The following is a 22927-nucleotide window of genomic DNA, read 5'->3' as shown; positions in this document are numbered from 1 at the left end:
AAGTAAAAGAAATCACATGCGCACCTCTTTGAGTGAAACCACTCCAACTAGCCGTCCCATGCTGGTCACGTAGGCGTGACCCAGGCCCAGCAGAGAGAAGATAGTGTGAGTCTGTGGGTGAGGAGGAGAGGTGGGTCATGGCCTGAATACAGACTTGAAAGGGGCTCATTTGCATTTTGCATCTGGGCTGTGTGGACTGTCATGCAGGGAACGGGACAGCATTGTATTTTTGGCTTTCAAGATGGTCACTGAGTCAGATCCAGGCGGTCTTAGACTTCCACTGATGTGTGCTGAGGATATTTTTCCACAGATTTCATTTACAGAGACAGGATAGTTTAGAATAATTTATCACAGAATACATTTTTTTTTAAGGATGATTGACTGTTTTTATCTAAATTTAAACTGTTGAATAACGACAGAGCAAATATGCCGATCATATAGAAATGATATTTCCTCCAGAACACAGAGACATGCTCAAGTTATGAAGGTTCGGTGAAATAAGAGCACCCAGTTTCTACAGGCTCCGTATCAAATACAACCCCTCTTCTGGATGTTTAAATTACAGTTCTGCCAGTTAAATTTAAATCAAATGGTATGAAAGGTTGCTGGCTATTTCTGTACCTTGTGCAGAGACGTTTGCTCCACCAGCTGGAAGGGGGCGGGATCAATCTTGCAGTTCTTGAAATCCACCAGCTGATCAAGCTGCTGATCCTCCCACTCTGCTATCTGCAGAGGGATAGAAACCAGAGTTAAAAAAAACAAACTGTTTTAAATATCTGAATTACAGAAGTCCTCCTGACTTTTCAAGTCTCACCTCTGAGGGAGTCATGCAATCTTCCACTTCAGAAGACTCCTAAAAATACAAAAAAAAAAAAAAAAGAGAAAAGTGAGACAATCAGTGTTTTTTCCCCTTATATATAAATCTTTAAAACTGTATAGTTTGGAAAAACACATCAAAACACATTACAAGGCAGCAGCTGGTTTTAGTTTCAATTTTGTAAAAGTTTCAGATTAAAACACAAAAAAAAGGAATGTGTTTTACTGTGCCTTTTCAGACATAGTCACACCGTAATAACGTTTTCATATTTTGTCATAAAACAACAGCAAACTTCAAAGTATTTTGTTGGGATTTTATGTAACAAACTCAAATAATCAAATAATTTCAAAATAGTCAGCCCTGCTGAGTAAGTACTTTGTAAAGTCACCTTTCACTACAGATGCAAATCTTTTATGGTTTGTCTACCACTATTTCAGGTCAAGAGGCCAGATTGTTTGGCCATTCTTTTTTTTTTTGCACGATATCTCCAGATCAGGCTGCTTGGGTGGAGGGTCTCTGTGACTGGGCCTCTCAAACACTTTAATACTCTTAAATCTACAAACTATTTAATTGTAGCTCTGGCTGCAGGTTCAGGATTGTTATCCTGCTGTATCCTGAGAGCTACCGCCTCAGTCTCAAGTCTTTCGCAACCTGTAGCAAGTGTTCTTCTAGGTTTACTCCCATTCATTGTCTCGTCAACTTCGGTAAAGTTCTCTGGCTGTCCAGAAGAAAAAAAAAAAATCCACACGACACGATGCTGCCACCACCATTCGCGGCGACAAGGCAAGGTGAACAATGGAACGCTTTTCACCATTCAATCAACTTCTAAACGCACTCTGTTGCATTGCATTTTTTATATCTTTGTAAGAGAGGATTTATATTTCTTTCAGAGATTTATTTGCATGCACTGCATTGTATTAGTCTAAATCCCAAATAAAACACGCTGCGTTTGCGGCTGTAAAAATGACAAGAAATGGAAAAGATCAAGGGGTGTGAAAACCACTCTACAGTTTTATTAATGCAAGAGGAGAAATATGTTAAAAAATGCACAGTCACACTGAACAAGTTTAGAGTGAAAACATCTGAAAGCACGAGCATCTTGACCAATCTCACACACTCTCTCTCTCTGCAAAAAGCCACTCTGATGCTTTTGGTTTGAGCACCACAAATATTTTTGCTCCAGCACTTACTATGCGCACGTCGCAAGGCAACAGTTACTTAGCAACAGTCTCTAGGCGGCAGACAGTCTTACCGCCATGGAGATCCTCACTCCTTTGGGCTTGGGCTTTGTTTTGTCAGGAGACGCCGGCCCGGCCGGACTCTTCCAGCCGGGGGAGAGAAGGCATCACAGCACAAGATTAACACAAGGTTCACATGAAGCGGACAGTTTCTAACCCTGTGTGAACATGGCAGCCAGACTTCTGCAGGGAAGAAGTCTCTGTGATGTAAGCACAGCTTTACTGAAAGGCTGTAATTACTGCACCGCAGATGAAGACGAGGGGACGAGGTCTTTACGAGATTCTACCGCAGCTCTTTTTAATGTTTTACGTGCAAGCCAGGTTAAATGTACCGTTTGTTCTACATTTTGTTTTTAAATCCTCTTTGAACATCTAGTACGGAAGAAACTGTTAACTATATTTACTTATTTCAGAAGGATGAACTCCCATTACAAATGAAGGCCAAAGAGGAGGATAAAACTAAAACCCACACGTTTGAGTCATCAAACTACTAGCGAGCCTTTTTTTCTGTTCCGCTTTGGAAAAACTCAGTTCAATTTATAATTAAGCTCATAAAAATTTAAACTTTTTTTAATTTTGTCTCTTTGTTTCAGTATTTAATTTAGGAAGCTCAACATATTATGGTGGTAGTGGCTGTTCTACATTTACACGACGAAATGTTTTTATTTTGAACCAAATATTAACCAGAGAATAATCATTCTAATTTGTTTTATTATTAGTATTATTAAGCATGAGCTTGCGCCTGTATGTTGTTGAAACAAACTAATAATGTTATTAATGATAAATGAAAGGAAAATCTAAATGTTTCTGATGGCAAAAATTGAATAAAAATATTATTTTGGTTGTCAAAGTTTAAAATGATTAAAGATTCGTTTACTGATGCACGACCTTCACAAAATAAACACCTCACTCCTGTTGCAGTGTCTTCCTCTCAATTTCACTTTCCAACCTCTAGTTCAGTAGATCTTAATAGTCAGACGGGGAAAAGAAATCCCACGTTAAGAAATACATTTTTCAAAGCATTTTTGGTGGCACAATTACTGTCAACTCCAACAGTTCATCAAAAATTAATGTCATATTAGTGATTTTGCCATTTTTACTTTAGTTTTATAGGTTGATCAGGGTTTGTATAACTTCCAGTAATTACGTCGTGACTTTCGGTGTCCCTGGAATAAATTTATGAACATGAAGCACAGGGCCATTTTTCTTAGCTGTTGTCCACTCGAGTGGATAAGGAACCCAAGGTGATCTTGCCTCCATGGAACGAGGAGGCTGGTGAGTGAGGTAAAAAAAAAACAAACAAAAAAAAACCTTATTGTTAGAAAGTCATAGCAAAGAGAAGTTGGTGCCAGAAAAAGGTTTTAGATGTTACCTACATGGTAATCAGTTGTTTGCAGAGGCAGCCAAAGAAAAGGTATCTACCATCACAAAACCATGTGGAGATAATAATACTTTTAGTGCTACAGGGAATTCAACTGGACCTGTATGCTTTGGTCAGATGAATCTAAATTTTCCCTCCAACAAGCAGTACAAATTCTTGGGGTGATGCTTCAGGTCTATTTCTCTCAGAACATGTAGAGTTCATATTTTTTTACCCCGCTGAGTAAAAGTCGTCAAATTAGCGGCCGGGTTTTTCCAAGCTGTTTATTGTCAAATGTGTCTATGCGGGAAGCTGAAGGAGTCAAAGACAGACCGACAGTTGCCTCGACGCGTGGCTCCGCCTCTGGGCCCAACTCTGACTAAAGCGAAGTGAAAATGTAGGATGTTGGAAGACTGGCAGTGGGAGCGCTGTGCAGTCACCGACTGATCGGACGGAGCTGTGCACAGCGAGAACCGAATGACATCACACTGCAAAGCTCTGGTGCCTTTGGGTGAGTCCTATCCGGCAGCAACAGGACAGCAACGAGCCATGGACTCAGAGAGAGCGCATCCTCCCACACAGCACATGTCACACTCGTCCTTCCACGGAAAGCTCACACCTAAGTAAACTCGGTCTTTTCTCACCTCCAGCAGCTCGTTGTCCGGATCCGCGCAGGAGAGGGTCTGTGAGCCTGATGGGGTAAAAAAAAATAAATAAAATAAAATAAAAAATTAGAACAGATTTTTATTAAATCTGCTTCTGATACTTAAAAGTGTTAATGCCTTGAAAAGTGTTTTTACCAGAGACAAAACTTTTAACAACCACTTTTTCCTCCATTTACAGCTAAGGTTAGGTTAACACATAAACGCAATAAACATAACAAACATTTGTGCATATAATATGACAAACTGCTGAACGTCTAAAACGTGTCAATGCTTTTGCAAGGCACAAAATTAACATGTTCCAGTTGTTCTTGTTTCTTGTCTGCACGTCCTCGTTTAAGCCACTTACTGTTTGGCGTCTCTGCGTCGCTGATGGCCGACACGGTTTTCAAGGCTGACTTCAGAGGAAGCTGAGCGTTGGACGCCGCCGGGCTGAAGGAGGAAGACTCCTCTGTGGAGATCTGCACGGACAACGCATTAACAGGAGAGAACGGACACAGACACATGCACACAAATGCACAAGCGCACACAGATCGGCCAAGCGCATGCGCAGAAACAAACAGGACAGCACGGGTAAAGGCACAGACAACAGAGACACAAAAGAGAGCTGTTAATAGAGAAGTTTTAATATTTCACATTTGTATATTTTCTTTTCAAAACACTTACCGCCACAAAAAGAAATAATAATAATAATAATAATAAATCCAAAAGCTGCAGCTGTGCCTTTACCTACTGCTCTGTGCTTCACTCATGCTGTTTCTGATCTACTTCTAGTCTACTCCTGCATCCCACCCCAAGCCCGAGCTCGACCCGACCCTGCCCCGGCGCCCCCGGACGCCTCACACCTGCTGGGTGCTCACCAGGAAGCGGACAACTTGGCGAGCACTGGTGTTGGTGGGGGTGTTGAGGTGAACGTGGGCGCAGGGGGAGCTGGGGGTGCTGTCGGAGGTCAGGCTGGGCAGGGGATCGTGAGCACCGTTGTCCTGGGCCAGCTGACGAAGGTACTCGAGCCTCCGCTGGCGGCTCAGCTGGAGAGACAGGAGCGACTGCAGCTGCAGTCGCTCTATGGAGCCCAGCAGGATCATGGAGTCTGAGGGAGATGAAGGCCAGGTCAGTCCATCATGCATTAAATCAGCAGGAAAACGTGAAACCATCCCGTATCGGCTCATAAAAAGCAATTCCCCCTCTGTTTTTGTGCCTTTTATACAAGTATCTACTTCTTATTACCTGGCATTACAGATATTCTTTTTTTTTTTTTGCAGGGACAGAAGGAGTGAGTGAGACGGAGACCACACTAATTACTGTCGGCACCAAGCGGTCGCTCAACGGTGCAGCAAATGTTGAAAGGGAATTAGGTTCAGGTCAGGCTGGAGTACAGAGAGTTGTCTGTGGCTGCTGCAGCAGCAGGAAGGTCATGCCGCTTTATCTACGAGCTCGGCTTTGGCAAACAGAAGGAACTGTCATCCTGGTGGTGTGGCTCGCTGGACACGACACAGTTTTCTAAAAAAGCTTTTCAAATTTACAAATAAATTAAGCTATTTAAAACGATGTCTAACGTCATTTAAAACAATTTAAAATCTGACATTTTTTATATGCGCCAATGTAAAAAGGATAACGGAAAAACACAATGATAAGAACTAGAAAAAACTGTGAAAAAGGAGAGAAAAAAAACCCCCTCTAATTTTATTTTCAGCAGCATTTTGAGAATAAACAAAACATACAATGGGCTACACTGTATATAGTAATTTCATAGTCAATCGATTTGTGAACAGAACGGGGTAAAAGAAAAAAAACAATAGATCTGGAGGAGGTAAGGAAAGAAGAAATGACACGGATAAGTGAAGAAGTTCAAAAGAAACAAATTAGAAACTCTGAGTTCGAAAAGCTTAGAGTGTGTTTATAGCAACCAATAATAAATAAGATCATCAGAAAGGAAAATACCTCTGATGCCGTCCAAATTCAAAATAGAAATTTCCCTCTTAACCTGAGAACGATAAAAATATTCTAACTAAATCTGAAGACCCCGTCCCTGGCTGAGCCTCCCACTGTTCCAAACAAGAAAAACAATGAAAACAAACCTCTACATTCAACCAGGGCGAGGGTTTTTAGATGCCCAGTCAGCAGCATCTCCTGCAGGTCTCTGTACGAAGAATTCAAGGTGATGAAGCGCACATCTCGGACCATGATATCCTCTACGCGGATGTTATACTTCCTAAATGATGGAAGAGAAGTTACTAGTTTGGTGATGGAAAGGGAGAGGTCAAAAAATATAAATGAAGTCAAAACAAACGACTCATAATCACGTTAGATGAGAGCAAAGAAAAAAACAAAAAAAAGACCAAACTCACTCGTGATGTCCCATCCCCAGCTCTGGTAGATATGGGAGCTTCTTGATGCGAATGATGGAGTCGTAGAGGGACGGCTGGAGCGCTTGAGCCACGGCGTTGGCCAGAATCACTGCGATCATCACAGGCAAGATATGGGAGATCTGGCCGGTCAGCTCAAACACAATGACCGCTGTGGAAACGGTGTGAGTGACCGCACCAGAGAGCGCTGCAGCGCCTGCACAGAGAAAAGGAAAAGCAGGTAAATATTTGCCTTCTTAAATCTTCAGTCATTTGAAAAACAGACTTTTATTACTGTTACTTTAAACAATTCTCATTTAAAGATGCTAATTTTTTTTATGTGTTGATTTTGTCATTCAGAATTTTACTATATTTTGATTCTAACAGTAATCATTGCACTAATCTTATTTTTGATGTTTTGCTACGTAGCATTTGCTGCCTGCAAAGTGATTAAAACGTGCTGAAGGCTCAAGGCTACAGCAAATGAAGTCACCTAAGCCGCATAAGATGAGTAGAAAATCCTAAGTAGAAGGAGCTGGGAGGAGTATAAAAGCTGATTTATAGCAACTCACCAACAACAGCATAACCACCGGGAACTATAGGATACACATCTCCGTGGATGCCATCAGGGAACATGGTTGCCATGATTTCACCAACTAATCTGCCGAATGCTGCACCTGTCAGTCAACAACACACACAGAATACCGTTCGTCCTTAAGAGCTCCCTGGGAAAAAATAAAAGAAAAAAGGAAGATGCTGACTGTTCATTCACCAATAAGAAAGACGGGCATGAAGGCTCCACACGGGACTGGCATGGTGGTGGCGACAGCAGACATCCAGAACTGAAACACAGAGAAACGTTTGGGTGAAATAAAATAAAATGCAGAGTTTTAGGCCATAGTTTGCTGTATACCTTATGACCAGACACGGTCAGCAGTTACGCAGAAAGACGAATATCGCGCTACGCAAACTTTGTGACTTCATGAAAATATGCCTCTTTAATTGTTGCATGATAGAAGCAGGTAAAAGCAGACAGCGTTCACCTTCATGACAATGAAGAGGATGAGCGTGATGAAGACGTTGACCTGGGGGTGTTTCCAGGCGTGATGGTGGCTGATGTAGTCAAACTCCTCAGCCACACCCTGGCGACACCAGGTGCGGTTGTCGAACAGAGCAACCAGAGACTCGTGCTGCGTCAGCTGACAGACAGGAAAACCGTCCGTCAGTTCAGAGTGTGACAGAAACAAAACTCTCGCTGCAACATAGATGTGGCGCTTGGGAAAATTTCTTAAAAAATAAAAAAATAAAAAAATTGGTAACACTTTAGTTGACGGGGTGTGCATAAGACCGACATTACACCGTCATAAACATGACATAACACCTGTCATGAACATAAAGAAGTCTTTATGAATGTCTATGACTGTTGTGGTGAAGTGTCATTCGATAAATAATGACACTTTTAATGCAAAGTTGCTCTAAAAGTTGCATTAAAAGCCCATTAGAAGTGCTAACTTTGCATTAACGTGTTGTTATATGCACAATAATGCAAAGTTGGCCATTTTAATGGACTTTTAAAGCAACTTTTAGGGCAACTTTGCAATAAAACTGCAATAAAAATGACAACAGTCATTTTTATTGCAATTTTTAAAAAAAAAAGATCGCTTTGATTTGTTTCTTAAAAATTGAACACACCGCTTCTCTGTGCGACATCCTGGGATGAACACAATAAATCAGTTAAGAATCAGTTAAGATGCCAACAAGCTATTCCTAGCGTACAAGATCCAGATGTTACCAAACACTGAGAAAACCTCTGAAAAATATCTAATTCTTAAATACAAATATTTTATTCATCCTAACTGACTGAAGACAGAAAAAGTTAACAGTAATGGGGGCTTAGGGGAAGGGTTACTTGTCTTTTTATGCGGTGTAAAACTAAAGTTTTACATGTCGGTTTTACCGAACAAAAAATACCTTTCAGACCCAACAGCAGATTGAGAGCTCAGGAAAAGTGTGCGTGTCAACAAGAAATATTTTTGAAACATCTACCATCTGGGCAAACATATCAGCTGCTAAACAGCCTATTAAGCGAGGGAACTCAGCTTGACACCAACTCTCACTTCATTTAAAATGTCCATCAATTATCTCACAACAAACAGGACGCGCTTCCCTCCTGTCAGAATGGTGTAAGCACATTTTCTCACCTGTCCAGCCATGAACTGCCCGAAGCCAGGAGGGAACGTGAGCGTGGACACCAGCAGGGTGACGAGGGCGGGGTACACCAGCCGCCTGACAGGAAGAGACGGACTGTGGGGTCATTAATGGGGGTGCTCTTCTCGCCGTGAGTAAAGCAGTTGATTCACCGCTCTATGTTTAACTTTTGACGATGACACGTGTCGAACTAGCCTACTTTTCTCCAGAACGACGCTATCGCTGTGACACACAGTGTGAGGGAGTAGGAGGAGGATGGTAAACACAAGTGAAAAAGAGCATGGGGGCTTACGGTCGGAGGGTGGAAAAAAACAGCAACAACAGTAATGTGGCATTTCAGAAAACAACGATTAACAATGACACATTGTGCTTAGGGTGATTTATTCTTTTATATTCCAGGCTTATTGTTTCCTAACTCTATTTTAGTTCAGCTTTTTTTTATATCTTGTTCTTCTTTCTTTTGGTGTTTGATTTCTTTGACGTTTGATCTCTAAGTTACTTTTATAGAACATGGGAGAGGAAGACTCCTGAGCAACACTCTAGTGGTTTATACACTCGTATATATTGGGTCATATAATCCTATTTACTTACATTAAAGCAAAGTTATGCCAATTTTGGGCCACATCAAGGTCATGAACGTCCTCAAAGGGGCCAGTTGTGGCAAAATGTACTGATAAAACTCATTAGCAAAACATTCAAATATGAATAAACAGCTGTCTGCATTCGATGGGTACTTCTTAAAAACAAATAATGTTGAACATCTTTTCATACTGACGTAATTTGGCAGGCAAAAACTACATTTATTTGACAGATAAAATAATATTTAAAGACATTTAAATATTATTTAAATGTCTTTAAAAAGCTAAAAAGCTATGATGAGTCATATTTGGCCCCCAGGTCTTGAGTTTGACCCATGAGCATTAAAACATATAAATATGATATATTTTTTTGTGAATTTTTGCCATTTTGACTAAAGGTAATCTTTTCAGTCTGTCTGTTTTTCAAAGACAATGTGTGTGTGTGTCGTCATTGGTTTTAGGATGTAACTACTGTTTGCTTTGTCTCTGTACTTTATCCGCCTCCTGATGTTGTCCTTTAAGGATTTATAACAGAGAAGCACTAACAGCCCCTTCAGCAGCAGCAGCAGCATATTGAGCCTAATTGGTGCTCATAAAGTAAAGGAACCAGGACCAGATACATCCGATACTCACTTCCTCAGCAGGAACTTGTTAATGGTCTTTTGCTTCCTCATGCACTCCACAATGTGTCGATTCAGGTACACAAACAGAGCTCCCCCGAACCCACAAGCAATCCTGCAAACAGAAAGACATGACTGGTTTCCTAAAGCAGAAACAACCGCAGAAATCTCAGTTAAGTCAATTATTGTTGGACGCTCTCTCACGGGAGGACGTTATTCCAATTTCCTGATTTTAGGAATAATTTTAGCATTCCAACTAACGTGACACAGGCCGATCCAGAACCATTGTTCTCAAAGTTTCTTTTGTGCCACATTCCTTGAATAAAAATCAAATCAAAACAATCAAAACAATCTTCAAATTCCAAGCAGCAAAATGGCCTCTAAAATTCGAATATCCTCTGAAACTGAATACTGTGCAATGCAGAGCCACTCCCGACAAACACACCCACCCGAGGATGGCGAACGCCGGCAGCTCCTGAAGGTCGAAAGGGAAATCCAGACGGAAGCGTGTCTTAAAGAGAGCAGTGATGGTCTCTGGGGAAAAGAAGATTGTTCTTCACTCTGCTGCAGACAGCATGCAGCCATGAATGACAATCTGTCAGCTTGACTTTTGTATTAAGACGACTGAATGACAAAATGCATGTAGAAGCCATTGTGCAACAGATCTGCTCTGCCGCACAGGTGAAGTCGCACAAATATTCAGAGATTTGTAAACAAAGTAACACCTAGCCTCTTGTACCTTCCTCCTGGTTCGAGACGGTCAGCAATCTGAACACGAACGCACTGAAGGTGGCAGCAAAGAAGCCCCTCCAGTAGTTCCTGACTGCAAAAAACGTTGACGTGACTTCGATACTGAACAGCACACCTGCAACGCACAAATGTACACTGAGAGAATCACACATTTTAGCACCGAGAGACGACCACAGGGCCTTGCAGAAAAAGTATTCAAACTCCTACAGATTTTTACATTTTGCCATGTTAAAACTACAACCGTTATTTCTTCTATTCGGGTTTTATGTGATTAAAAAAAAAACAAAAGACAAAAAAAACACAAGGTAGTAAATAGTTTGGAAGTCAGAGTAAAATAAGACTTCTTTTAAAAAAAATAAAAGTAAAATAAAATTAGGAAAAGTATGACATGCATTTGAACTGAACTGTTGCATAATTTGATTTTACAAAGTGTTGACATGGGGAGGCTGAACAGAATATAGTTGTGTACAATTTTTAAAACTGTCCTTTTTCGATCACTTCTCAAATTTACTCAATTTATTACGCTTTTGTGCAAAATAACAATGACAGTGATACTACAGAGGTGTAGCAGATAATTTCAGAAAAAGGGCATTACTTTAGTAACTGATATGTTTTTTTTTTTCATACATAAAACACCAATAAAGTTTAAGTCAGTAGATTAAAAAAAAACAATTAAAAGTGAGAAGATACAAGGGTTATAAATACTTTTGCCAGGCACTATACCTGCAGCTTGATAAATCACATTCATGAATCCAAAAAGTTTCAATCCTATGGTGCAAGTATTTCAATTTCCTTATTCCTTAGCTGTTCATTCAGCTAATAAAATAAACAAACAAAATATATTTGTCTATCTAATCAATTACCAAACAATAAACAACCAATTTCAGATTGTTTAAATTCTGGTTAAATATTAAACTGATTACATGCTGTAAATCTCTCATTAGCTATCCAGTACAAACTGTTCTGATGTCACTGTGAGTTTGTTTCAGATCTGTAAATGAATGAGACAACGTGTCAATCATGTCCCCCCCCAAAAAAACCCCAACAATCCCAGTCCGTCTTTGTCTGTCTAGAAGCGTCAGCTCAAACAAAACAGCTATCAAGAGGTTTTGATTAAAATAATTCAACTCTGTGGTAAGAGAAGATGCTGACAGAGAAAGTGTTATTTCAATCAATTGAGCAGTTTTACATATTTCAAGATAAAAAAAGAATAAGCATCATATTAATTTAAATAAATCAAGAGACCATAGCCAAATAAAGTAATTTCCAATATTTAAAATCAGTTTTATAAATGATGTCAGAGGACAGCTCCTGAACTTCTTTTGCTGCTTAGAAAAAAAATAAAAAATTCGAAGTTCAAACATTTCCCTGAGTGGGCGAGTCCATCTGTTTCTGAAAACACGCCGTCGAAAGAAGAGCAGCTGCTGAAACCGAACGTGATTCATCACTTTAACATTTTATCCACCAGATTTTTCAAGTTTAGAAAGTCTTGACATTAATCAAAGAGTGGGCGAAGTGTGCATTTTGACCTAGAAGTAAGGAGAGAGTTCAAGGCCCATCAACAAATAAAAACGTAACGAATGACCCAGATGATAAAGCTCTTAACTGTTGCTGTGACGTTTTTACTCGTCATGTCCGTTTCTGATTGAAATCTTGATCACATAACCTTACCACTTTGTCTTTCACCATTTACCTTTTAATAGCTTTCGTCAACATCTCTAACGAAGTAAACGAGCTCATGACGCTGTGAAACAAAACCCACTTTAGAGTCACTTAATTTTCGACCTGACAAAACCAGGAAACCAGGACCTGCTGTGTAAAATTTGATCATTTCAAAATTCTACAGACGGAAAACCAGATGTGCAACCCATCTGTGAATTTTCTTCACCCAGTCAGTCCAGTTCACGCTTTGCAGAGATGTTGAAGTTCATCCCTGCAGTTATTGTGTGGAAGTGTCCACACAGGACAGACAACACTTGGTAAGACGATCGTCGACACGCACGCACACACTCACGGACACTGCAGCTCTATCTATAGTGGACAATTAACTAATAAACATATTTCTTTTGATTCTTTAGTTAATCCAGAGCACCCTATAATCTGAGTGTGGATGAAATGTGAAACATCTTTCTGCGAGGGCCCATACAAGTTCAGACCATTTTTTGGGGGGGATAAACTCATTAGAGGCTGATTTTTTTTCTTTCAAAGATTCCCTTGAAACGACTTGGAAAAGCGAGAAACAGCGTTTGATTTTATTTTGAACTTTCTGAAGTAATACTGAAATAAAATAAAACAACTTCAGAGTTTACATTATCAACATTGTCAGCTTTTTTAGTTTTCCACTAGTGCTTTGCTAACTTTCCATGCATATTCAGTATATTTTTGAGCTAATATGCTGACTAATATAATGACAAAAAAAAACACACACATTCCGATTGTTACTTTTAATATTTATGTAAAATCATGAAAATGCTTTATGAAGACATCATAATTGGTTAAAATGATTTGTTTCTATTTCTTTCAAAAGTGTAATTTGAGTATATTCTTGTGCAAAGTGCACAATAAACATATGTATTGTTTTCAACACACACACACACACCCACACACACACACACACGCACACACACGCACACGCAGAAACACATAAAAAAAAATAAAGAAGTAATTTTGAAACGGCTGTGTCTAGACCAGTGTATCTCAACCCTGGTCCTCACTGCCCCCCTGCTCTGCATGTTTTAGATGTGCCTCTATTCCAGAACAGCTGATTCAAATGATTGCATGACCATCAAGTACTGCAGAAGCCTGTTAATCACCCAGAGATACAATTCAGGTGTGTGGCAGAAGGGAAATACCTAAAGCATGCAGGACAGGGGGGCGGTGAGGACCGGGGTTGAGAAGCACCGGTCTAGACCATTGTGGTAACATCTACCAATTCAACTTCAAGCATGTCTGTCTGAATCTCTATAATATAATATGATATAATAAATAATGTAAAAAAATACTTCAGTCTTTTCCTTAAAAGGTAACTAACTAACTAACTAACTAACTAACTAACTAACTAACTTTTATAGACATCCATTCCTTGCTGACTCCCATTTGTTTGCAGTTCTTTTGTCTCCTTCCTGAACTGGGCTTTATATCCTGGAGGAGAGTAAGAACCTGAAAATCTAAGTGCTCTCTTCAGTGTGGAGAAGAGAGCATCAGCAAGCCAGAGGGTTGAGGTACCCTGGGATCTGTTGGGCTGGCGTCGAGTCTAAAAGGTTTGCAGGTGTTGCAGTTCACTGTGGAGTAGTCTTAGCTGGAGCTGGAGGCTCCAAACAGAACCGTCCTGTCTGTCGCGTTGAGCTTTTTTTTCAATGCGACCCATAAAATGAGATTTAAAGCACAATAGTTAAACTGAATTTCCTCGTAGACCAACTAAACATCTGGCATTCTGCCCTCAGACATCCAGGAGGAGCTTCTGAGGGGGCTCGGTATGTAAATAATAGATTTTCTTTGCAGCCTTTCTGGGCAGACTGATAGCTTGCAGGGTGGAGTCAGACATCGCTGGAGTGGGTTACATGTGTCACCGGAGCTTGGAACGCCGGGAGGAGCTGGAAAGCCTCGCAGGAGGGAAGGACGTCGGGAACACCCTGCTTAGCCTGTTGCCACCAAGACCAAGCCTCGGATGAGTGGAGGAAAATGGATGGACGGATGAATGGATGGACAGATGAATGGATGGACAGATGGAACTCCTGGTTGAGTCGACATGGAATGTCCCACAAGGAACAATGGGAAACATAAATATACATGTAAGCTCGCATGGCAAGTCAGGCTGATAGTTGTGGAGATACAGGATTCTGCGCTGACTGACAGAATTACAACAATACGCTGGCCTAGCTTACAACTCCTACAGCTAAAAGGGCAAAACATTCTCTTCATCCAGTTAGCTTTTGCATTTATCTACCGTTCCTGGGTCAAGTTCAGTCAGAGGCCTCGGCGGCCGAGTCTTACCTCCGATAGGCGCAGCAAAGCAGCAGCCAACACCCACAGCACAGGCAGCCGACAGCATCTCCGTGTTCCTCAGCTCATTCTGATTAAAGAAAGTAAGATATGCACATATACAAAAACAAACAGAGCAACGCATTCAAGACATTCAAACCTGCAGATCCAAGTTGGTGCATGCGTGCATGCAGGTGCCACAAAACACAGTGAAATTTAACTCAAAAAACACAAAACATTCAAAAGTACCAAGTGTCAAACGTTTGAAATCTGCTCATTTTGGGTTGTAGGTGTACAGGAGGTCCAATGAAAACACAGAATTGAGTTAAAATAAAAATGACACGATGAGATGTTTGGACCAAATAAGGCGAGACATATTGATGATGCCTCTCTGCGACTGACCACAGGACAGAATCACACACAGCAAAAACGAATGGGAAGCCATCAATTTGCCCCGGTTTCTGAAACGGACAACATGGACGATCGATGACGACGGAGTGGGAAACGGAGAAACTGTTTGACTTGTGCGTCCATACCTTGCTTCCCTCAAAGGGCTCTTCCTTCAGCAGTACGAACAAAACAAAGGTGCAGATGTGACTTTCTTATCCACTAAATCAAACAAGGAGTGAATGTACTTCAGCAGACATATTGTTCATTCAATGTTTCCTGACTGATGTGGAATACTGTCCATGTAGCTGTAACAGTCTGAATCTTTTATAACTGCGCTGTCTGTTTTTTTTTTTTTTTTTTTCCCCCTTTGGGCATCTCAGCTGTGTATCTTCCTCCATACTGTCAAGGCTGTGTGCAGCGAGGAGAATCCCAGCCCAGGATCCAGTGCAGAAAAAAAGACTGAGGTCCCGGTTGAGCTTTCATGTGCATGGGGGTAAGAGTGTGTCCTGGGGAATGGCAGAAGGTCAAAGAAGCGTCACATACTTTTTTCAGAGAATAATAGTTTGTGTTTCTTTTCTTCTGTCATAAATAAAACATTTATTCTTTTGTTAAAACGAAGTCTGACTTGCAGGTGTGTGTTTTTCTTCATCTGCTGAGAAAAATCAGTATTATGCTGTTTTTCTATGCTAACTGACATGCTCTGTGTCTGTGGCTTGAAATCCCTAATTTGAAGTTTTATTGATCAAATAAAATTAGTTTTTCTCAACGGATTTTATTTGGTTATTTCTCTTCCTTTGCTGTTTTATAATTTTCAGTTTGGATTGTTTCATACCTAAAGTAATGCCATCTGCCGTGGGACTTTCCATGCCAACCACGCATCAATTCAAATTTGACTTCAAGATGCTTTATGCCTGATCTACTAACCATTCATTTAATGCAATTTTCTGCAAAGACTCCAGATACCTTCTGAAATAGCATGATTTTGTAAACTGAATCATGCTTTCTGCAGTTCAACTGAAAAAAAATAAAAAAATCACATCTGAAAGGAGAAAAATAATTTTTCTTAAAAATTACAGTCAAGAATAACATTTATTTTCTGATCCCTGGATGTTCTGAATGAAACTTGACTATATTTGATTTCATCCACCTTCACAAAAAAAAAAAAAAAAAAATTCTCTTTCCACCATCAACATATATTTTTATTCAATTAATTATGTGAAGCTTGTTTTTGAGGTGAAATGTACCTTTTAAAAATAATCTAAGTGTCATGATCCGTGGTTTTCTGTGAGTTTTTCAATGTGTTCCTGTTTCCCTGTGAGTCTCTGTCCTGTCCTCCCCGTTGATTGCTCCCCAGGTGTGTCTCATTCCCTTAATTACCCCGTGTGTATTTATACCCACCTGTTGTCTGTGTTCCTCGTCGGGTCCTTGTCANAAAAAAAAAAAAAAAAATCTCTTTCCACCATCAACATATATTTTTATTCAATTAATTATGTGAAGCTTGTTTTTGAGGTGAAATGTACCTTTTAAAAATAATCTAAGCAAGTGTCAATCCAAATTAAAACACATTTCTTTTCAATAAGTTTTAACTCTGCCTAACCAGGAACATCTGGATGTTTGTTTTGCTGCATTTATTGACTAATGTGATAGTTTTTATTGGTCAGTTGTTGAACTGTTACTATGTAAAACCCTGGTCAGATATGCTGCTATGCTATATAAATAACTCGACTTGACTAAAATTTGTGTGGTGTAATGTTGTGAAATAACATTAAACATTACCCCCAGAATTGATAATCCAGAGAGCATCTCCAACTATCTTTACCTTTATTTTCCTCACTGAGAAAGCAAATTAAGCTTTAGGTTTCTTTTAAATTTACGGTGTAAAACGTCTGTTGCGCTCACCATGTAAATCCCTCCGAAAACCGCCGCCATTAATTTGCTCAGGAGAGCAGCACATAGGCTGGCCACGTGAACGAAGGGCCCCTGTGAGAGACGGTGAAGGCAAATGTCACCAAACAAAGATACTAATGAAAGCAATACAACTGTGAGAGCGGAGTGATACATTTACCTCCCGCGGGGAAAATCATTAAAAACCCCTTTAGACAAACAAACCCATACTCAGATTGACATTCTGCTGTGAGGAGTGACGAAGAAAAGGGTCCTCTACCTCTTTCCCCAGAGGCATCCCGCTTCCCAGAGCGCAGGTCAGACCGATGACTTTAGCCACAAAGGTCTTAAAAGTCAGGTACTCCTTGAGAACAACTCCTCTCAGTATTGTCTTCATCTCAGGAATGCCTGAACCTGAGGTGGGAAGAGAGAGAAAGAGGAGGAGAGGAGAAAGAAATGCCAGGTGGGATGATGGAGTGCAGAGAAAAGATGAGTTGAAAGAAAGCAATTACAGCGAGGAGGGATACGATGAAGAAACGAAGAGCACAGGAACGGTAGGGGGGGGAGCTGATTGATATTCATACAGTTTTGTGTATGCACGTCTCATCAGCAGTACATTTTATGACTGTCCTGCCCGTAGTGACTCGCAGGACATGTCCTTGGAGCCCTCGCTGTGCACTTCAGAGCCAATTACATTAGTCAAACACAGAAAAAAAACAAACAAAAAAAAACGACTGTGAATTAGAGAGATGAATACATGTTTGTGCATAAATGGTATCTGTCTTACCAACAGCCTGAGGCGCTAGTATCTGAGTGAATCCTGCAGAGAAAGTGATGAGCACCACCGGGTAGGAGACCCAGGCAATGTACTGCAGAAGCATGTTGCTGTCCAGGCCACCGTGCATCCATTTCTGTGCTGCACAGACACACACATAAGTCACGTCATCTTGTTATGAAACAGCAGGAAGCAAGGCAACCGGCATCTTTGTTCCTCAGTTTTACTTTTCTCTCCATCTCTAATTGCATGAATTTGATGTTTTCTTTACAAAAATACACACACACACACACGCACACGCACACACACACACACACACACACAGGGAAGAAAAAGCCAGATTAGGCTGAAACTAAACAAAAACATAAAGTCATTAAAGGCCTAAAAAGAACTGGATAATTATTTACTCGCATAATTTACATGTTATTTGTTTCCTATTAAGAGTAAAATTGTTATGGAGTGAGACTTAAATAGTTCAATTTTGTGATAATTTTACTGTTCTTCACTGCACTATCATTTATTTTTCGAAAGCAGTCTTGGCACATACATTACTGGAGACCCACACGTGTGAGACAAGTGGCTATTTTAGACCAGTTTTAACAAAACTGAAAAAGCTTCCAAATAAGCAAACAGCAAAATCTGAAGTAAATACGTTTTTAAAATGTCTGAGAAATGTCACAAACAATCTCAACAGCAACAAGCCAAAAAAGCGGCAAAACCGATTTTGGAACGGACAAATCTGTGAACATGAAACTGACCAGTGTCACCAATTCATTACGAGGAATGACGTCTTCAGATTGAACGCTTAATACATAATGGCAGCCTCTAGGAGAACAGCCCATCGTTCAGACACCATCTCTTCTTCTGGCTCCATGTCTCTTTCCTACCTTCTTGGCAAAAGGCGATGGCGTAGTCCATGACCCAGCTGACCAGAGCCATGAGCAGCCCCAGCAAAATGAGGAAGATCCAGTCCTCTCCCACCCGTGAGATCAAGAACTTCTGGCAGCGAGATGCACACACTGATGACACCAAACAAGAAAGAGAGAGGGGAATGTAAAAATAAATCACTGACGAAGTTACCTGCTATTGGATAAGATTCAGAAAACACCGGAATGGGCGAACACAGAGCTGCTCTTTTACAGAGGCCAAAAAAGAAAAAAAAAAGAAAAAAGAGAGAAAAGTACTGGACAAGCCACCATTTTTCTCATTTCAATTATTTCTAATAATTCTGCTCACACGGCATTTGCAGCAAATGTCGATAACAACCAAATGAATCTACACAAGTAGTGAACTGTTGAAAAAGGGATGTAAAAAAAAGGCATAAAACCCCCAAAAATCTGCTAAAATCTGTCAGCATTTAGAAAGCTTTACCTCCACTGTGTGTTCATCAGCATCACCTGTTTTAATAATATCTGCTCATTTTTAAAGTTTTCCACTTTTAAATTAATTGTAGGTGTGAATTATTGAGGTTGTTTTTGACAACTGGTGTGAATTCAAAGTGAACAGAAGTGTTTAAACTCAGAAAAATGTTGGCATATTTAATACCTTTTTTATACCCGCTGTTTGTAGGTGTTGTAAAAGAAAAGAAAAAAAGAGGAAAACAAACCAAGAGCTAATAAATTCCCAAAAGGCTGTGAAACCTAACACATCTTTTCTTTTTTTTCTTTTTCTTACAGTTTCATGTTGTGAAATCCTGGATACTCACTATCCGGTTTTCTGTGAATAAGCTGCAGTGCTTAGAGGCTGAAAGTGTGAATACGGATTTAGTCTCTTTTATTAACTGCACGTTAACAAAAAATGATTTGCTAAAGCATCAACAGGACCAAAACCTCCATGAAACAAAACCATTCAACACCAAACCAGATCTTTAAATTTCTTTCCAGTTCTCAAGTAAAGTGAAGAAACTAAATTCAGATTTGAAATTTGTGTGAAATATTTTATACGACAATTCACGTTCTGTGGAAATAAACAACCCGGTGAAATTTAAAACAAACTCTCTCAGATCAGCTTATCATTCAGCTAAATATAAAGATCACGAGACAAAGAGCTCAATGGACGACAGAGCATCATTTAATCTATTTCAAAACGTGGCAATAAAAGCTAGGTCACAGTTATAAACTTTACTACAATACAATCTATAAATCTGAGCTAGGTCAACTAAAAGAAGCATCACTGGACTCATTTCCTCACTCCGGTCTGTTAAACAGCCAAAGCCTGGAATCCACTTCAGTATCCAGAGCATTCATCGATGTGGTCATCCCTAGAGGAGACAGAAATGTGCCACTAACTCACAGAAAGATCCATATTTCCTAAAACCGCTTCAGTCGCGTTACCTTGAACTTCCTTCTTTTGCTAATATGTCCTGTTTTACTTTTGCTAAGTAGAAAAGTTGAGGATATAAAACATGTTGTAATGTAATGCTGATGTCCATGAGGCTCTGCATCCAACCCGACCTTGACCCACTCACAATCTGCTAACAACCATGAGCAAACAGCCGGCCTCAAAAATTGTTTAAATTTAACTTGGAATCTGTTGCAAGAATTGAAAACGTTCGTCCTCGGACACTCTTAACAAAGCTGCAACTATTTTAAAAAGACCAATGAAAAACATATTTAGTTGTAGAAAAAAAAGCAGAACACCATGCATCCCTTTTCTCCCCACTCCACACTTGTGCACCAGTTTGTGATGAAATGGATGAAATAATGTTTGGGGATGTACCTAAGAGAATTTGTAACAATTGTTCACCTCTGCTTCTCAGCAGCAAATCTTTTTAAAATGTTCAGAAAACAAAAAGTGTCTGAAGGACATAAAAAAAAAGAGAAGCAAACATTGCAGCCCCCTTTTGGTGTATGCAGCAGTCAGAACACAATGGAGGTTGTTAAATCTCTGAGGGGAAAAAAAACAACAAAAAAACACAACTGTGTGTTTGACAAGCCAAGTTGCCCAGCAGTCAGGCCACCTGCTGAATGGACAGCTGCCAGCAGAGAATGCACAAGCAAGCAGAGTAAACATGCAAACACTCTTAATCAGCTCGACCAGCAGACGAACCAAACGCTAACCTAATGCTTGAAAAGATAAACAATTATCATCATTGTCTGCCGTCATGTTTTCAGGGTTAAACCTTAATTTCATTTTGGGAAAGCTGCAGAAATTTCCAAAAATGTTTTTTGTTTTTTCCCTCTCATATGGTTCTTGGCACAATGCCTTAAATGGAAGCAATCAAGCAAAAATATAAAGCACCTTAATCACACATGATTTGTCCTCAACCGAATCTTAATGTATAAAAGAGGATTGAAATTGTAAAAAAAAAAAAAAACAGAAAAAAAAATTGGCAAGAATTTCCCCACTTAATAATAATAATAAATCTTTCCTCCCTCCAGTCCTCATAAAAATAGTTGCTCACATGAACAGTGTCTGGCACCTGCGAAGCCTCATCCTTCCGTGTTCATGTTGGCTCGCTCTCACATCCGCAGACTCACGGCATTCGCAGATGTCTTCTACCCCTAATAGAGATCGTCCCCATAGCCAGACAAAATTTTAATCCCCCCTGGCCCTGCACCGCGTCAACAGACACCGACATTGGAATAATAAAGAATTAAACTTATTTTGGATTCTTGCAGCGTAAGAGGCACTGAATGTACTGTGAAACATACTACACCCGTACATATAGTACAAAAAACTTGAGTTTTGAGTCACATCAGCCATAAATAACTAAAAAAAAAAAAAAAAAAAAAAATTCCCTTTGTGAGTCAAAATAAATTCAACGAGGTGCGTGGTTTTAGCTCTCTGACAGGCCTGCAGCTCTGTGTGTGTGTGTGTGTGTGTGTGTGTAGGCCGCCTCGTTCAGAAGCAGCAGCCACTGATCTGAAACGAGGCTCTTACACTTGAAGTCCATCACCCACAGAGATGCCGCTCCCACACACAAATGCATGAGAGGAGAACACTGAAACGCCCACTTCCTCTAAAAACCTGAAGGAAGCCTCTCCGTGTGCATTACCTAAGAAGACAGTGGCTGGGCAATATCTCTGAAGATGGATCTAAAAATACAAACACCACTTGATCTAAGAGGCGCACACCGCAGACAGAGAGCGCACACAAATCAGCGGCTGCTGATCCGGCAATGGAGGCTTCAAGAGGTCGGCTTTGCAGAGAACGAGAGAGGTTGGGCTGATATAGTGTAGTTTGCACCGTGGGTGCAATCAATCGCACTTTAATCAGACTGCTAAAGTCACAGGGGATGGAAGCATAAATTGATCCTGGAGATCAGCGGCGTTGGTTTAGTCATAAACACCTTTTTTTTTTTTTTTTTTACGTAGACAGGGTTTTTACTGAATCTCGCAAAGTTCAAACAGAAAACAATTAAACTCCAACTAATTCCCTTGAGCTAAGGGGCAGAGAGGGAAGACATGGATGCATTTCCTAAAACTGCAGTTCCCCACAACCCTCACGACGTCAAACATAAAACATGTACGCATTTCCCATGAGCACATCATGGATATCATGGGAATCTCTAATATTTAAACTTTCTGGCACTAGAATAGATGTGTGCATCTTCTCGAGTGTGGGCATATAATTAAGATCTCTTGGTAAAATATGCAGTGAGTTGAAAGCAGAAAAGAAGTAAAAAAAATAATCTGTTATGCAGTTTAATAAGCCAGTGACCAAAATCTGCAGGTAGTAAGCAAGAGGCAGGGTACAACCTGGACAGTCTATCACTTGGTAACACCTGAGGGGCAAAGTATTGTATAAAAACAAAATAATAAAAAATTGCACATATTTTCATTTGTGGGTGTGAAAGTGGAATATTTGTAGAAAAATGTCATAAAAGCCATACATGCACAAGGTGAACCTGCATTCTCCATCGAGGTTCACCAGGATTTGAAGCCAAGAACCCAAGACCTTGCTGCAATGCAACGGTGTCAACAGCTGTGCAGCTGCACAGCACTTAAATAAACCCAAACATATAGTGTTAAATAATAAAACTGAGTTAAGCAAAGATTGCATAGTTTTAGATAAACGAACATTAACAATAAATTTGAACAATAATGTCACTAGTACAGTTGGTAGGTTGATCTTAAAAGCAACTTGTGTTTATTTTTAAATCAGCGAAATATCAAAACGACATAGTAATTTGTAAAGGTCGGAAAGTGCTACGGAAAGCACATTTTCACGTCGCTTTCTATGTGTGTGTGTGTGTGTGTGTGTGTGTGTGAAACTAGATCCAAAGATTTTTCCAAACAGACAAAAATACTGCAGATAAAGTCTGTGCACTTTTTGTTTTAGTATGCGGTGGCTGTAACCCGATAAGTCCCCAAGGCC

General features: G+C 40.1%; 1 protein-coding gene and 1 long non-coding RNA gene across 10 annotated transcripts in view; one reads left to right on the top strand and one right to left on the bottom strand.

Annotated features, from left to right (window-relative positions):
* The window catches only part of clcn2a (chloride channel, voltage-sensitive 2a), a 62727-nt gene that overhangs the window by 6287 nt on the left and 33513 nt on the right, over positions 1-22927 (bottom strand). For 2 of the 9 annotated variants that reach the window (XM_016674949.1, XM_016674943.1), the window contains exons 3-24: positions 18496-18627; positions 17621-17749; positions 17114-17247; positions 16849-16929; positions 15096-15125; positions 14572-14650; positions 10568-10693; positions 10278-10362; positions 9842-9943; positions 8624-8726; positions 7466-7621; positions 7195-7264; positions 6995-7099; positions 6426-6639; positions 6156-6289; positions 4923-5167; positions 4427-4538; positions 4060-4106; positions 2070-2138; positions 815-853; positions 622-726; positions 25-111 (exon numbers count right to left, since the gene is read on the bottom strand). In XM_016674949.1, coding sequence (XP_016530435.1) covers positions 25-111; positions 622-726; positions 815-853; positions 2070-2138; positions 4060-4106; positions 4427-4538; positions 4923-5167; positions 6156-6289; positions 6426-6639; positions 6995-7099; positions 7195-7264; positions 7466-7621; positions 8624-8726; positions 9842-9943; positions 10278-10362; positions 10568-10693; positions 14572-14650; positions 15096-15125; positions 16849-16929; positions 17114-17247; positions 17621-17749; positions 18496-18627 — 2384 coding nt within the window. The remainder of the gene's footprint in view (positions 1-24; positions 112-621; positions 727-814; positions 854-2069; positions 2139-4059; positions 4107-4426; positions 4539-4922; positions 5168-6155; positions 6290-6425; positions 6640-6994; positions 7100-7194; positions 7265-7465; positions 7622-8623; positions 8727-9841; positions 9944-10277; positions 10363-10567; positions 10694-14571; positions 14651-15095; positions 15126-16848; positions 16930-17113; positions 17248-17620; positions 17750-18495; positions 18628-22927) is intronic. The other 7 variants (XM_016674946.1, XM_016674947.1, XM_016674944.1 and 4 more) reach the window with 7 other exon arrangements.
* Positions 2048-3583, top strand: LOC107837002 (uncharacterized). Its single transcript, XR_001662978.1, has 2 exons — positions 2048-2383; positions 2469-3583. It is a non-coding gene; the product is annotated as an uncharacterized LOC107837002 (long non-coding RNA).

Source organism: Poecilia formosa, unplaced genomic scaffold (genome assembly GCF_000485575.1).
Source record: "Poecilia formosa unplaced genomic scaffold, Poecilia_formosa-5.1.2 Scaffold104, whole genome shotgun sequence".
Classification (NCBI taxonomy): Eukaryota; Metazoa; Chordata; class Actinopteri; order Cyprinodontiformes; family Poeciliidae; genus Poecilia; species Poecilia formosa.
Note: the sequence above shows the minus strand (reverse complement) of the source record. Positions and strands in the feature narration are given on the sequence as shown.